At 42.3% G+C, this 16,362-nt stretch overlaps 1 protein-coding gene across 1 annotated transcript in view; it reads left to right on the top strand.

The window, feature by feature from the left end:
• LOC112234685 (glypican-4) overlaps positions 1-16,362 on the top strand; it is a 95,424-nt gene that overhangs the window by 77,556 nt on the left and 1,506 nt on the right. Inside the window, exons 3-7 of the mRNA XM_024402942.2 lie at positions 8,785-9,182; positions 15,331-15,496; positions 15,752-15,882; positions 16,027-16,173; positions 16,312-16,362. The exon at positions 16,312-16,362 is cut by the window's right edge and continues 74 nt beyond it. Of these exons, the coding sequence (XP_024258710.1) occupies positions 8,785-9,182; positions 15,331-15,496; positions 15,752-15,882; positions 16,027-16,173; positions 16,312-16,362 (893 nt within the window). The remainder of the gene's footprint in view (positions 1-8,784; positions 9,183-15,330; positions 15,497-15,751; positions 15,883-16,026; positions 16,174-16,311) is intronic.

The following is a 16,362-nucleotide window of genomic DNA, read 5'->3' as shown; positions in this document are numbered from 1 at the left end:
GATGCAACCTTGATGGTGCAGCTGTAGAACCTTTTGAGGATCCGAGGACCTATGCCAAATGGGCGTTGTTGTGCACCCTTCTTGGACCATGATAGTTCATTGGTGATGTGGACACTAAGGAACCTGAAGCTCTCAACCTGCTTCGCTACAGCCCTGTAGATGAGAATGGGATGTGCTCGGCCCTCATTTTCCTGTTGTCCACAATCATCTCCTTTATCTTGATCATGTTGAGGGAGAGGTTCCTATCCTGGCACCACACTGCCAGGTCTCCTCCCTATGGGCTGTCTTATCGTTGTCGGTGATCAGGCCTACCACTATTGTGTCATCGGAAACTTATTGATGGCGTTGTAGTCCTGCCTGGCCGTGCAGTCATGAGTGAACAGGGAGTACAGGAGGGGACTGAGCACGCACCCCTGAGTGGCCCCCACGTTGAGGATCAGCGTGGCGGATGTGTTGTTACCTACCCTTACCACATGGGGGTGGCCCGTCAGGAAGTCCAGGATCCAGTGGCAGAGGGAAGTGTTTAGTCCCAGGGTCATTAGCTTCATGATGAGCTTTGAGGGCACTATGGTGTTGAACGCTGTGCTGTAGTCAATGAATAGCATTCTCACATAGGTGTTCCTTTTGTCCAGCTGGGAAAGGGCAGTGTGGAGTGCAATAGAGATTGCATCATCTGTGGATCTGTTGGGGCCTTTCAAAGCACTAAATGGCTACAGACGTGAGTGTTACGGGTCGGTAGTCATTAAGGCAGGTTACCTTGGTGTTCTTGGGCACAGGGAGTATGGTAGTCTGCTTGAAACATGTAGGTATTACAGACTCAGTCAGGGAAGGTTGATCATGTCAGTGAATACACTTGCCAGTTGGTTAGCGCATGCTCTGCGTACACGTCCTGGTAATCTGTCTGGCCCTGCGGCCTTGTGAATGTTGACCTGTTTAAAGGCCTTACTCAAATTGGCTACAGAGAGCGTGATCACACAGTCGTCCAGAACAGCTGATGCTCTCATTCATGCTTCAGTGTTGCTTACCTCAAAGCAAGCATAGAAATAATTTAGCTCGTCTGGTAGGCTCTTGTCACTGGGCAGCTTGTGGCTGTGCTTCTCTTTGTTGTCTGTAATAGTTTGCAATCCCTGCCACATCCGACAAGCATCAGATCCAGTGTGGTACGATTCAATCTTAGTCCTGTATTGATGCTTTGCCTGTTTGATGGTTCTGGTTGGGATATGTACGTATAGTCAGTGTGGGGACGATGTCATCAATTCACTGTGATTAGAAAAATTACATATTTACCTGATTTGTTTGATTTTAATAGTTAGCCATTAATACTTAACAAATAGTAGGACATTTCTGTAATGTTTAATTCTGTGTTTCTGTAAAGGGATGGTTTCCACTCTAGCTTTGTGCATGCAGTTAGTCTGCTATGACTTGATGATAAAAACCTAAATGCTGGCATTCCATAGACCAGATTTGGTGTGTGTGACTGAGATAGAGAGAGCCTGGAAGAGCTTAGAACAATGCCTCATTTGTCTCATCTTCCAAGCATCTGGGAAACTAAGCCGGGTTCGAAATAAAACAATATCCCGTGCAAATAAGCAGGAGATAGACCAAGGTGGCTTATGGGAAGGCTAACTAAGCGGTTTTAGGTCATATATAACATCTGTTTTTTCATTAAGCACTCGGCAAAACACTTTCGAGTGTGGGGTCGAAGGTTTCGTTATTGCAATAATTCATTATTGCAATGACTGTTTGAAGAAATGACAAAATTTCTGTCAGTACTGAATACTGAACATTTTTGGTGACATGGAGGTAATCTGCAACTTCACCTGTTGACCTTTCCTGAAGATCTGGGTAAACTGTGCACAGGGGTCAGAAATTGGGATCTCAGGGTAAACCATGCTTATTATTGAGCAGCTGAACCCGCCTATGATCTGAGAGGTAGCGGGCACAGGTGGATACCAGATCTCGAACAGAGTACTGAGAGAGGTCGGCTTGGACAATCTATCAATAAGTGATGAGGGCCACAGCTGAGGTAACTAGCAGGACTGAGTTGAGTTGATAAGTGCTATTAAGTGAGGTATCCTTGGGCATAATTGTTAATTAGCCAGTTGCGGGCAACCAAAAGTCCAGATCCGTGGTACTGAGTTGGTCACAGTAGGACTGGTGAGGTTATTGTGGAGTGAAGGACTAGAGCGTGGGTAATCTTGCGAGAGAACTCGGCTTGGTGAAGCTCAAATTATAACGTGTAATATTTGATAAATGAGGTAATCAGGTATGCCCAGGGTTAATATTGATGAAGCCAGTGACTGATGTGGTGTACTACTCCATGTCATTGGAAGAATCCCAGAACATATTCCAGTCTGTGCTAGCAAAACAGTCCTGTAGCTTAGCATCTGCGTCATCTCACCACTTCTTTATTGACAGAGTCACAGGTGATTCCTGCTTTAGATTTTGCTTGTAAGCAGGAATCAGGAGGATAGAATTGTGGTCAGATTTGCCAAATGGTGGGAGAGCTTTGTACACGTCTCTGTGTATGGAGTAAAGGTGGTCTAGAGTTTTTTTCCCCTCTGGTCGCACATTTAACATGCTGGTAGAAATTAGATAAAAAACGATTTGTTTCCCTGAATTAAAGTCCCCTGCCACTTGGAACCTGCCTCTGAATGAGCGTTTTTCTGTTTGCTTTTGACCGTATACAGCTCATTGAGTGCGGACTTAGGGTCAGCATCAGTTTGTGGTGGTAAATAGACAGCTATGAAAAATATAGATGAAAACTCTCTTGGTAAATAGTGTGGTCTACAGTTTATCATGAGATACTGTACCTCAGGCGAGCAAAACCTCGAGACTTCCTTATTATTAGATTTTGTGCACCAGCTGTTGTTTACAAATATACACAGACAGCCACCCCTTGTCTTAATGGAGGCGGCTGTTTTATCTTGCCGATGCAACGTAAAACCTGCCAGCTGTGTGTTTTTCAGGTCGTTGTTCAGCCATGACTCTGTGAAACATAAGATATTCGTTTTTAATGTCGCATTGGTAGGATATATGTGATCATAGTTTGTCTGTTTTGTTATCCAATGATTGTACGTTGGCTAATAGGACTGATGGTAAAGGAAGATTACCCACTCGCCGTCGAGTAATTGATATCTAGAAGCTCTTTTCGGTCATAAGAGACAGTGGCAGAAACATTATGTACCAAATAAGTTTCAAATAACTTGAAAAAACACCCAACAGCACAATTGGTTAGGAGACCGTAAAACGGCAGCCATCTCCTCTGGCGCCATTGTTAAGTGTGTGTGTGTGCGTGTATGTGTCCTGGTGCCTGAGATCAGGAGTGTTTGGTGACTCCCTAAGAGATAGCATGGAAACTTTACATTTCAAGGCTTGGCAGAAGGCACACCGAGAAACTGCAGCGGAAAGGACTTTTTGTGTGTACAAGGACAAGGAAGGGGGAGAGAGGGGAGTTGATACAAAAAGAAAAGAGTGAAAGGGGTGTGTATGCTTGCACACATGTAACAGTGAGAGAGGTTAAGTATTTTGCTAGAGAGTCTGGAATGCTCATTTTGTTCAGATTAAGAAAGTTGTGAGGCAAGTGAGGGGTTCGTGGGAGATGGGTGCTGTGTTATTTGGGGGGGGTGATGGACATTCCTCAGGATGAAGTAGGTTATTGTTCCCTGTCTACTGAAGATAGCATTCTGAAGGAACTGAAAGCATTGGCGTGAGAGAGAGAGAGATGTGGGTGTGGAAAGGGGGTACAGGTTCCTATATGGAAGGGGAGGGAGAGGAGGGGTGGGCAGTAATCATATTGAAAGAGGAGCAGGGAGAAAGGAAAACGAATGGAATGTGACAACAGAAAATTCCATTGGTGGTCAGCGGCTTGATGGTGCTTCAGCGGCTTGATGTGGAGAGACATTGAATAGCAGTGTTCTCTCGCTCCCTCTCTCGCCCTCTTACTCTCTCTCGGGATGTCTCTTACACTCCGTCTCTGTCTCGCTTCGTGTCTGTCTCGCTTCTTCTCCCTCTCTGTCTCTCTCGGTCTCACTGCGCTCTCGCTCTGCCTTTCTCTTGCTCTGCATCTTCTTCTGCTACTCTCGCTCTGCATCTCTTTCTGTCACTCTGTCTAACTCAATTCAATTTCAATTTAAATGCTTTATTGGCATGGGAAACGTATGTTAACATTGCCAAAACAAGTTAAGTAGTTAATAAACAAAAGTGAAATAAGCAATCAAATTAGCAGTAAACATTACACTCACAAATGTTCCTAAAGAATAAAGACTTTTCAAATGTCATATTGAGTGCCAATAGTTAAAGTACAAAAGGGATAATAAATAAACAGAAATATGGGTTGTATTCGCAATGGTGTTCACTGATTTCCCTTTTCTTTTGGCAACAGGTCACAAATCTTGCTGCTGTGATGGCACACTGTGGTTTTCAACCAATAGATATGGGAGTTTATCAAAATCGGGTTTGTTTTCAAATTCTTTGGATCTGTGTAATCTGAAGGAAATACAGTGCCTTGCGAAAGTATTCGGCCCCCTTGAACTTTGCGACCTTTTGCCACATTTCAGGCTTCAAACATAACGATATAAAACTGTATTTTTTTGTGAAGAATCAACAACAAGTGGGACACAATCATGAAGTGGAATGACATTTATTGGATATTTCGAATTGTTTTCACAAATCAAAAACTGAAAAATTGGGCGTGCAAAATTATTCAGCCCCTTTACTTTCAGTGCAGCAAACTCTCTCCAGAAGTTCAGTGAGGATCTCTGAATGATCCAATGTTGACCTAAATGACTAATGATGATAAATACAATCCACCTGTGTGTAATCAAGTCTCCGTATAAATGCACCTGCACTGTGATAGTCTCAGAGGTCCGTTAAAAGCGCAGAGAGCATCATGAAGGACAAGGAACACACCAGGCAGGTCCGAGATACTGTTGTGAAGAAGTTTAAAGCCGGATTTGGATACAAAAAGATTTCCCAAGCTTTAAACATCCCAAGGAGCACTGTGCAAGCGATAATATTGAAATGGAAGGAGTATCAGACCACTGCAAATCTACCAAGACCTGGCCGTCCCTCTAAACTTTCAGCTCATACAAGGAGAAGACTGATCAGAGATGCAGCCAAGAGGCCCATGGTCACTCTGGATGAACTGCAGAGATCTACAGCTGAGGTGGGAGACTCTGTCCATAGGACAACAATCAGTCGTATATTGCACAAATCTGGCCTTTATGGAAGAGTGTCAAGAAGAAAGCCATTTCTTAAAGATATCCATAAAAAGTGTTGTTTAAAGTTTGCCACAAGCCACCTGGGAGACACTCCTAACAAGTGGAAGAAGGTGCTCTGGTCAGATGAAACCAAAATTGAACTTTTTGGCAACAATGCAAAACGTTATGTTTGGCGTAAAAGCAACACAGCTCATCACCCTGAACACACCATCCCCACTGTCAAACATGGTGGTGGCAGCATCATGGTTTGGGCCTGCTTTTCTTCAGCAGGGACAGGGAAGATGGTTCAAATTGATGGGAAGATGGATGGAGCCAAATACAGGACCATTCTGGAAGAACCTGATGGAGTCTGCAAAAGACCTGAGACTGGGATGGAGATTTGTCTTCCAACAAGACAATGATCCAAAACATAAAGCAACATCTACAATGGAATGGTTCAAAAATAAACATATCCAGGTGTTAGAATGGCCAAGTCAAAGTCCAGACCTGAATCCAATCGAGAATCTGTGAAAAGAACTGAAAACTGCTGTTCACAAATGCTCTCCATCCAACCTCACTGAGCTCGAGCTGTTTTGCAAGGAGGAATGGGAAAAAATGTCAGTCTCTCGATGTGCAAAACTGATAGAGACATACCCCAAGCGACTTACAGCTGTAATCGCAGCAAAAGGTGGCGCTACAAAGTATTAACTTAAGGGGGCTGAATAATTTTGCACGCCCAATTTTTCAGTTTTTGATTTGTTAAAAAAGTTTGAAATATCCAATAAATGTCGTTCCACTTCATGATTGTGTCCCACTTGTTGTTGATTCTTCACAAAAAAATACAGTTTTATATCTTTATGTTTGAAGCCTGAAATGTGGCAAAAGGTCGCAAAGTTCAAGGGGGCCGAATACTTTCGCAAGGCACTGTATGTGTCTCTAATATGGTCATACATTTGGCAGGACGTTAGGAAGTACAGCTCAGTTTCCACCTCATTTTGTGGGCAGTGTGCACATAGCCAGTCTTCTCTTGAGAACCAGGTCTACCTACAACGGCCTTTCTCAATAGCAAGGCTATGCTCACTGAGTCTGTACAGTCAAAGCTTTCCTTAAGTTTGGGTCAGGTATTCTGCCACTGTATGTATACTCCCTGTTTAAGGCCAAATAGCATTCTAGTTTGCTCATTTTTTTTTGTTAATCACTTGACACATTGGAAATAATTATCTTTTTGTTTTCTCATGATTTGATTGGGTCTAATTGTGTTGTTGTCCTGGGGCTCTGTGGGGTCTGTTTGTGTTTGTGAACAGAGCCCCAGGACCAGCTTGCTAAGGGGAGTTTTTTTTCCAGGTTCATCTCTCTGTAGGTGATGGCTTTGTTATGGAAGGTTTGTGAACAGAGCCCCAGGAACAGCTTGCTTTGGGGACTTTTCTCCAGGTTCATATCTCTGTAGGTGATGGCTTTGTCTGATCACAGACACGCTGCCAAAAACAATATTGAGGAGACATTCAATCTGGTAGTGGAAATGTACACTACAATGTTAGTTTGTGTATTTGTATTTATTATGGATCCCCATTTAGCTACTTCCAAAGTAGGGGCTACTCTTCCTGGGGTTCAGCAAAATTAAGGCAATGTGTGAGAATCAGATGAGAGGGAAACATTCAAAGAACCTCTGGATAACATACAGAATATTCTTTATTTTGATTTCTAACATTTATGCAGTGTAAGGAGCTGGGATTTATGTATGCTTCACAGGCCCTCAGATAGTATTCATGCACCTTGACTTACTCCACATGTTTTTGTTACAGCTTGAATTCAAAATAGCTTATATATATTTTTTCCTCACCCATCTACACACAATACCCCATAATGACAAAGTGAAAACATGTTTAGAAAAGTTTGCACATTTTTTGAAAATGAAATACAGAAATATCAAATTTACATTTTAGAATCACCTTTGGCAGAAATTACAGCTGTGAGTCAGTTGTCTTGGGTTTGTCTGTATCAGCTTTGCACATCTGGATTTAGGGATTTTCTCCCATTCTTCATTGCAGATTTTCTCAAGCTCTGTTAAGTTAGATTGGGAGTGGTGTTGAACAGCAATCTTTGAGTCTTTCCACAGATTTTCAATGGGGATACAAGTCTGGGCTTTGCCTGGGCCACTCAAGGACATTCACATTCTTGTTCTGAAACCATTCCAGCGTTGCTTTGGCTGTATGCTTGGAGCCATTGTCCTGTTAGAATGTAAATCTTCGACCCCAGTCTCTGGCATTGAAAAGCATCCCCATAGCATGATGCTGCCAACACCATGCTTCACGCTAGAGATGGTGTTAGATGAGAAATGAGCTGTGCCTGGTTTTCTCCAGACAATTCAGGTCAAATAGTAAAAAAAATTTCTCTCATCAGACCACAGAAACGTTTGCATTAAGTTCTGAGTCTTTCACGTGCCTTTTTGTAAACTCCAGGCGTGCTGTCATGTGGCTTTTTCTCAGAAGTGGTTTGCATCTGGCCACTCTCCCATAAACCCCTGTCCAGCTGGCAGCCATTCTTCCATCTCAGCCAAGGAACTCTGTAGTTCTGTCATTGGGTTTTTGGTCCCCTCCCTGACCCAGGTCCTTCTTGCCAGGTTGCTCAGAGTCTGGGTAGTTCAATATTTTTTCAATTTCCCAATGATGGAAACCACTGTGCTCTTGGAAACTTTCAACACAATAGAAATTGTTTTATGCCCTTCCAGATATATGCCTCATCACAATTCTATCTGTGAGATCTATTGACAGTTCCTTGGATTTCATGGTATAGCGTCGGCTCAACTGTGAGACCTAAATCATGTCCAAACAATTAAATTGGCAACAGGTGGATTCCCAAGTTTTATTGACATACATTTGCTAAAATGTACACTACTGTTCAAAAGTTGGGGTCACTTAGAAATGTCCTTGTTTTTGAAAGAAAATCAATTTTTTTTGTCCATTTTAAAATAAAATTTCTCAGAACGAGTAGACTGATGAATTTCAGAAGAAAGGTCTTCTTAAATAGACAAAAAATGGGCTTTTCATTCAAAAACAAGGACATTTCTAAAGTGGCCCCAAACTTTTGAACGGTAGTGTATATTAACATGTTTTCACTTCGTCTTCGTTATGGGGTATTGAGTGTACATTGAGATTTTGTATTTATTGAATCCATTTTTAATTCAGGCTTTAATACAACTAAATGTGGATAGGTCAAGGGGTATGAATACTTTCTGAAGGCACTGTATGTTTTTTAAGGGGAACAAATTTTATTAGAATACGTACATAGTTTGAACATCTTTGGCCCAGACAGAAGAAATATGGTATTGACATTAGCCTTTATAAAATCTGCCCCGTCCACATGTTTTGGAAGATGTACAAAGCGCTCCATTATGCCGCAAATACAATTTCCTGAATAACAAGTCACTTCAATAATAATATTTAATAATAATAATAATAAATCCTTTATATTAATATTCTATTAGATCACAAATATAGCCTACCGTTACCACACTCTGATGTTGACATTAAGTTTTAGCTGTGTGCTATCGTTGTACTTACTCTCTTCTCTTTCCCGTCTGCAGAATTCTTCCGTGAGTTGCTGGACAATGCGGAGCACTCGCTTAACGACATGTTCGTGCGCACATACGGCCTGATGTATGTGCATAATGCGGAGCTATTCAAGCACTTTTTCCAGGAGCTGAAGCGCTACTATGTGTCGGGCAGCGGGGCAGTCAACCTGGACTCCATGCTGTCTAACTTCTGGGAAGACCTCCTGGAGAGGATGTTCCGATTGGTCAACGTCCAGTACGAGTTCAGTGACGCCTACATGGAGTGTGTCAGCCGCCACACCGAGCAACTGAAACCGTTTGGTGACGTGCCGCGCAAGCTCCGCCTCCAGCTGACACGGGCCTTTGTCGCAGCGCGCACCTTCACACGTGGCCTGGCGCTCATACCCGAGGTGGTCAACAAAGTCTCCACGGTAAGTGGAAGAGTAGAGTTGCAAAACGAATGGTAATATACCAAAGTTACGGAAATGCTTCCTAATTAACATGTAATTTATGGCAATCAATGTGAACTTTGGAAATGTTTTAAAGAAGTATTCATATATAGTATCTTTTTTTTATTCATCCATGAGTTTCTAGTGGATAGACCATATGGTTCAAGAAAAAGTTGAATTAAAGACTAAAGCATTTAATCAACAATGACATTATTTTCACTTAACTCTCCAACTCTTCCAACTATTTACTCTTTTCACAACTTCCCCCAGTTTGGCGGCAAAACATAGACAACAAAGACATACAGTTCATTCGGAAAGTATTCAGACCCCTTGACTTTTTCCACATTTTGTTACGATACATCCTTATTCTAAAATTGACTCAATAGTTTTTTCCCCTCATCAATCTACACACACTACCCCATAATGACAAAGCAAAAACAGGTTTTTAATGCTTACAAAAAAAAAGAAATATCACATTTACATAAGTATTCAGACCCTTTACTTAGTAATTTGTTGAAATACCTTCGGCAGGGATTACAGCCTCGAGTCTTCTTGGGTATGATGCTACAAGCTTGGCACAACTGTATTTGGCGAGTATTTCCCATTCTTCTGCAGATCCTCTCAAGCTCTGTCATGTTGGATGGGGAGCGTCGCTGCACAGCTATTTTCAGGTCTCTCCAGAGATGTTTGATCATGTTCAAGTCCGGTGTCTGGTTGGGCCACTCAAGGACATTCAGAAACCTGTCCCGAAGCCACTCCTGCTTTGTCTTGGCTGTGTGCTTAGGGTCGTTGTCCCATTGGAAGGTGAACCTTCGCCCCAGTTTGAGGTCCTGAGCACTGTGGCGCAGGTTTTTATCAAGGATCTATCTGTACTTTGCTCTGTTCATCTTTCCCTCAATCCTGACTAATCTCCTAGTCCCTGCCACTGAAAAATATCCACACAGCATGATGCTGCCACCACCATGCTTCATCGTAGGGATGGTGCCAGGTTTCCTCCAGACGAGATGCATGGCATTCAGGCCAAAGAGTTCAATCTTGGTTTCATCAGACCAATCTTGTTTCTCATGGTCAGAATCCTTTAGTGGCCTTTTGGCAAACTCCAAGTGGGCTATCATGTGCCTTTTTACTGAGGAGTGGCTTCCGTCTAGCATTCTTCAATAAAGGCCTGATTGGTGGAGTGCTGCAGAGATGGTTGTCCTTCTGGAAGGTTCTCTCATCTCCACAGAAGTACTCTGGAGCACTGTCAGAGTGACCATCGGGTTCTTGGTCACCTTCCTGACCAAGGCCCTTTTCCCCAAAATGTTCAGTTTGGCCAGGGGGCCAGCTCTAGGAAGACACTTGTTGGTTCCAAACTTCTTCCATTTAAGAATAATGGAGGCCACTGTGTTCTTGGGGACCTTAAATGTTGCAGACATGTTTTGGTACCCTTCCCCAAATCTGTGCCTCGGCACAATCCTGTCTCTGAGCTCTATGGACAATTTATTCAACCTTTTGCTCTGATGTGCATTGTCAACTGTGGGACCTTTTATAGACAGGTGTGTGCCTTTCCAAATGTTTTCCAATCTATTGAATTTACTACAGGTGGACTGCAATCATGTTGTAGAAATATCTCAAGGATGATCAATGACAACAGGATGCACCTGAGCTTAATTTCAAGTCTCATAGCAAATGGTCTGAATTCTTATGTAAATATGATATTTAATATGAAATATGATAATTCTGAAAACCTGTTTTCACTTTGTCATTATTGCGGTATTGTGTGTAGATTGAGTAAAACACTTTTTTTATCTAATCCATTTTAGAATAAGGTTATAACGTGGAAAAAGACAAGGGGTCTGAATACTTTCTGAATTAACTGTATTGACATGGTATCTATTTTTATTTCATAGAAATTATATTTCATGCTGAAACCATGATATTGGGATGAAATGGAAGTTCACCAAGTTTATGGGTTATATTTAGGATAATGTTCTACAGTTTTGTCATTCTTATTTTGTATTTTAAAATTCTTATTTTATATATTTTACATGTGTTAAGGCCACACGGAGGGCCAGAGATAGTTAGACTCCTGTGGTAATCTGAAGTACCCAAAATGGCTAGTAGATGTCAAGTGATACAATTCCCTAACATTCTTGACAGTTACAAAAATTCTGGTAGTTTACTGGTCAACTTTGAAAGTTACCAATTATTTACCCTCCCTTTGCAATCATAAGAAATATAGAGATGTTGATGCATAGAATGACATATAGAACATTATATTAGTTGAATTGAAGATTTGGTGACCAATTGTTTGTGGATTTTGTTATGTTCTTGGGGTTCGGTTATTGTCTTGCTGGAAGATCCACTTTGCTGCCAAGTTTCAGCCTCCTGGCAGGCAGAGGCAACCAAGTTGACGTAAACAAGAGCCCCAGGACCAGTGGAAGCAAAATAGCCCCATAGCATCAATGATCCACCACCATATTTTACAGTAGGTATGCAGTTCTTTTCTGCTTATGTATTCTCTTTTCAACACCAAACCCACCACTGGTGTGTGTGGCCAAAGAGCTATAGTTTCATGTCATCTGACCAAAGCAACGGTTTAAATCCAAGTTCCAATGCCGTTTAGCAAACTCCAGGCGGATCACAAGAAAATATAGTTCTTTGGCCACGCACACCAGTGGTGGGTTTTGCTTCTAGATGAGAATGCATGAACAGAAAATAACCCTCTACCTACACCAACCATATTTTATTGAACATTGATGTTATGGGACTATTTTTGCTTCCACTAATCCTGGGGCACTTGTAAGGTCAACGTCACCTGTTATGGCTGCATCCCTTTGTTCTCAATTTCCGCCTGAAGACATACCCAAATCTAACTGCCTGTAGCTCAGCCCCAGAGGCAAGGATATGCATATTATTGGTATCATTTGAATGGAAACATTCTGAAGTTTGTGGAAATGTTAATTGAATGTAGGAGAATATAACACAGTAGATCTGGTGGAAGAAAATATAATTTTTATTGTTGTAGTATCATCTTTCACGTGTACTAGAATAGGATGCTGGATATAATTTTGATGGATAATATAAGAGGGCAACTGTAGGTGTGCAGAGTTTCAGACTGATAACTTCAGGAATGGGTGAGCTACATGACATTTAGCATGAAGTCACCCAGGTGTCCCACACAAGTTGCCCAAATGTACCCAAGTGGCCGAATTGGTGAAATGACCTATAACTATATACAGCAGTGCAAATAACTATATACAACACATCAAAAAGCAATTCTAACACACACACTCAACAACAAAAAATGTTTTAAAAAATATTAGAAAATAAATATAGAAAAAAAAAACTGTACACCCCTTGGAAATCCTCGTCACAGTATTTTGCTGCCTGTGCCCTGTCCCACAGCAGTCTCTTTCTGATGTAAAGCAGAGGCAAACTGAACAAGTGGTGCATTTCATGCGACACAGAACACAACGATGCCTCCATGCTGTGCCCTTTTGGCCCTGAGGCACAATCATGCCTGCAGTAATGAACTGTGGCATATGAACACCACTGGGGGCACAGGTAGAGTGGGCAGTTTGGCACCGGGGCCTCCCAGTCGGAGTCGCTATCACTGTGAAAGAAAACATAAAAAAATATTTGTATTGTATGAGCTTTTTATCATCACATAAAATAAACAGATATGTATTGTATAGAGCAGAGGGAACAGTCCCTAAGGTGAAGTGCTGTTCTATTCAACTCCGGCCATTGTTGTGTGTGTATATATATATATATATATATATATTCACACACACCCAAACAAACCAACACACACAAACAAACCATACATTTCATTGCAAAAAAAAAAATGTTATTTTATTTTTTATATATATAATATGTATATATTTTTATATTTCATAAAACGGCATTAGCACTTACCCGTCCAGAAGTACGTCCTGTTCTTACAGAAACAGCTCCTCAGTTCGTTTGAATCATAACACTCCAAGATTCATCAAACAAAAAATCTCTCACTTTCACTTTTTCACTTTCACTTTGACTTCGCTTTACATGATTTATTATCTTCAATGAAATCGTTGAAACTACAACTTTCCGAAATACAGCTGCGCGTAAAAAGCCTTACAGCAACCCCTCTGATCGTCAAGGCGAAAATGGAGTTCCCTGCGCATGCGATTACAAACAAGGAATTGTGGTCCAACCCAAAACCATTACATACTGGCATTTACCTCAGCTCATTGGCTATCTACCCAGCTAGATTTCAAGAAGATCAGTGGTCATTGGGCAGAAATATAGTCAATCAATGAAGCTTCGCTAAAATTATTGGTGCGTAAGGCAGTCATTTATCTTGTCTTCAAATCAGCTCACTTCGGTCAATTCTCCCTGCAAAAAAAACTATGAAGTATGACTGTGTTGCAAACATCCAGCGGAATGCACTGAAACCCACCATGACTAGATAAACGTTGGTTTAGCGTGTGTAATCACGCAGAATGCTCCGTAAAAAATTGATAGAGATGGAATTCACGTCAAAAACGGTTTACAAAATGTTTCGATTTAGGCTATAAAAATGGATTTTATCAAAGAAAACGGCACTTCATTTGATCAATGGGACACTCGGGAAGAGAAATAAGAGCAAGATATCAGAATGTAAGTCATCATTTTACCTTCAGATGTCAATGTGTAAAAACTGTCATGGCGGAAAATGTTTCTGTTCTTGATTGCTCTTCTCAAACAAAAGCATGGGATTTGTTCTCTGTAATAGCTATTTTAAATTGGAAAACGTAGTTTGATTACCAAGATTCTAATCTTTTGAAGGGTGTAAGACACTTGCATTTTCAAGAATGTTTAATGTTACGAAGTTGTATTTTTAGTTGTCACTCTGAAATGTCCCCTGATGTTGGTCCCTGTACGGGGATCGCAGCCATAACAGGATTTATTAACTTCACTCAGTACCAGGACATTTTAGCCAAAAATCTGGTTGCCTCTGTCAAGAAACTGAAACTTGTCCGCAAATAGATATTCCAGCAAGACAATATCCCCAAGCATACATCAAAATCCACAAAGAAAAATTAATTGCCCACAAAATCAACATTTTGCAATGGCCATCTCAGTCTCCGCACTTTAAATCCGATGAAAACCTGTGGTTTGAATTGAAGAGGGCAGTCCATATGTGCAGACAAAGGATATTTTGTCTGTTTTGTCACCAACGCCCCATATACTACCCACCACTGCGACCTGTATGCTCTCGTTGGCTGGCCCTCGCTTCATATTCGTCGCCAAACCCTCTGGCTCCAGGTCATCTATAATTCTTTGCTAGGTAAAGCCCCGCCTTATCTCAGCTCACAGGTCACCATAGCAGCACCCACCTGTAGCACGTGCTCCAGCAGGTATATTTCACTGGTCACCCCCAAAGCCAATTCCTACTTTGGCCGCCTTTCCTTCCAGTTCTCTGCTGCCAATGACTGGAACGAACTGCAAAAATTACTGACCCTGGAGACTCATATCTCTCTCACTAACTTTAAGCATCAGTTGTCAGAGCAGCTCACAGATCACTGCACCTGTAAATAGCCCATCCATCTACCTCATCCCCATATTGTTATTTATTTTTTTGCTCCTTTGCACCCCAGTATCTCTACTTGCACATTCATCGTCTGCACATCTATCACTCCAGTATTTAATTGCTAAATTGTAATTACTTCGCCACTATGACCTATTTATTACCTTACCTCCCTAATCACACACTGTATATACAGTGAGGGGGAAAAGTATTCTTATTTTCAATGACGGCCTAGGAACAGTGGGTTAACTGCCTGTTCAGGGGCAGAACAACAGATTTGTGCCTTGTTAGCTTGGGGATTTGAACTTGAAACCTTTGTTACTAGTCCAACGCTCTAACCACTAGGCTACCCTGCCGCCCTAATCTCAGCTTGTTACCTGTATAAAAGACACCTGTTCACAGAAGCAATCAATCAATCAGATTCCAAACAATTGGTGAAACACTACGCCGTGAAGGACTGAAATCCTGCAGCGCCCGCAAGGTCCCTGTATATAACTGTATATAGTCTAAGTGTCTGTCTGATACATCTTGCACTGTATATAGTCTATGTCTGTCTGAAATGCATTGGTCACTAACTCCCTTTGCCCTCCCCCTCAGGTCAATGCATCCCCTAGCTGTGTGCGGGCAGCCATGAAGATGTTGTACTGTCCCTACTGCAAAGGCCAGGTGGCCCTCAAGCCTTGCCAGAACTACTGTCTCAACGTGATGCGTGGCTGTCTGGCCAACCAGGCTGACCTCGACACAGAGTGGAACAACTTCCTGGGTAAGGGCTTTTATATCCAACAATGACCAGTTAAACATGCTCCAGTGAGGGAGGGAGGGAGGGAGGGAGGGAGTGTGTGGCTTCTGACACTCACTGGGGGACCTCTGGTGTCGGCAGTGTGCTTCCCCCTGCTGGTAGAATCTAGGCCTTTACACTTTAATTCACATAATTATTTTGGTTTTAGGGGTGTTTGTTTGCAGTTATTGCAGGGTTGCAGTTATTGTGTCCATGACGAACTGAGTTGTGTCTTATCAGATGCCATGTTGAGTCTGGCTGAGAGACTGGAGGGGCCCTTCAACTTTGAGTCTGTGATGGACCCCATTGACGTTAAGATCTCTGAGGCCATCATGAACATGCAGGAGAACAGCATGCAGGTGTCACAGAAGGTCAGTCACTTCCTGTCTCAGTTTGTCTTTGACTGTGTGTGTGTTTTCTTTATTCGCCAACCTTTCTGGCTGTGTGCCTGCCTGGTAGCCTCTGTCTATCTGTCTGTCTGTACATTCCACTCACTTGCCTCTCCACCCCTCCAGGTGTTCCAGGGGTGTGGTCAGCCTAAACCAGGTAATGGCTTCCGGTCGCATCGCTCAGTCAAGGAGACAGGATTCACCGGTCGCTTTCGACCCTACAGCCCTGACGCACGGCCCACTACTGCTGCTGGCACCAGCCTGGACAGACTGGTAAGGCATTGTCAGTTATCTGGCCCAACCGTCAGCATAAATTCAAGAGTTTTCACATGAGAATCTGAAGTCTTTCAAATGGACTTGGTGTAAATGAATGATCCATCTCTGTTTGCCTGCCTCTCTCCTTCTGCCCAGACGACAGACGTGAAGAAAAGGCTGAAGCATGCTAAGAAGTTCTGGTCCACG

This window comes from Oncorhynchus tshawytscha, linkage group LG03 (assembly GCF_018296145.1).
Source record: "Oncorhynchus tshawytscha isolate Ot180627B linkage group LG03, Otsh_v2.0, whole genome shotgun sequence".
Classification (NCBI taxonomy): Eukaryota; Metazoa; Chordata; class Actinopteri; order Salmoniformes; family Salmonidae; genus Oncorhynchus; species Oncorhynchus tshawytscha.
This window is presented reverse-complemented; position numbering and strand designations above follow the sequence as displayed.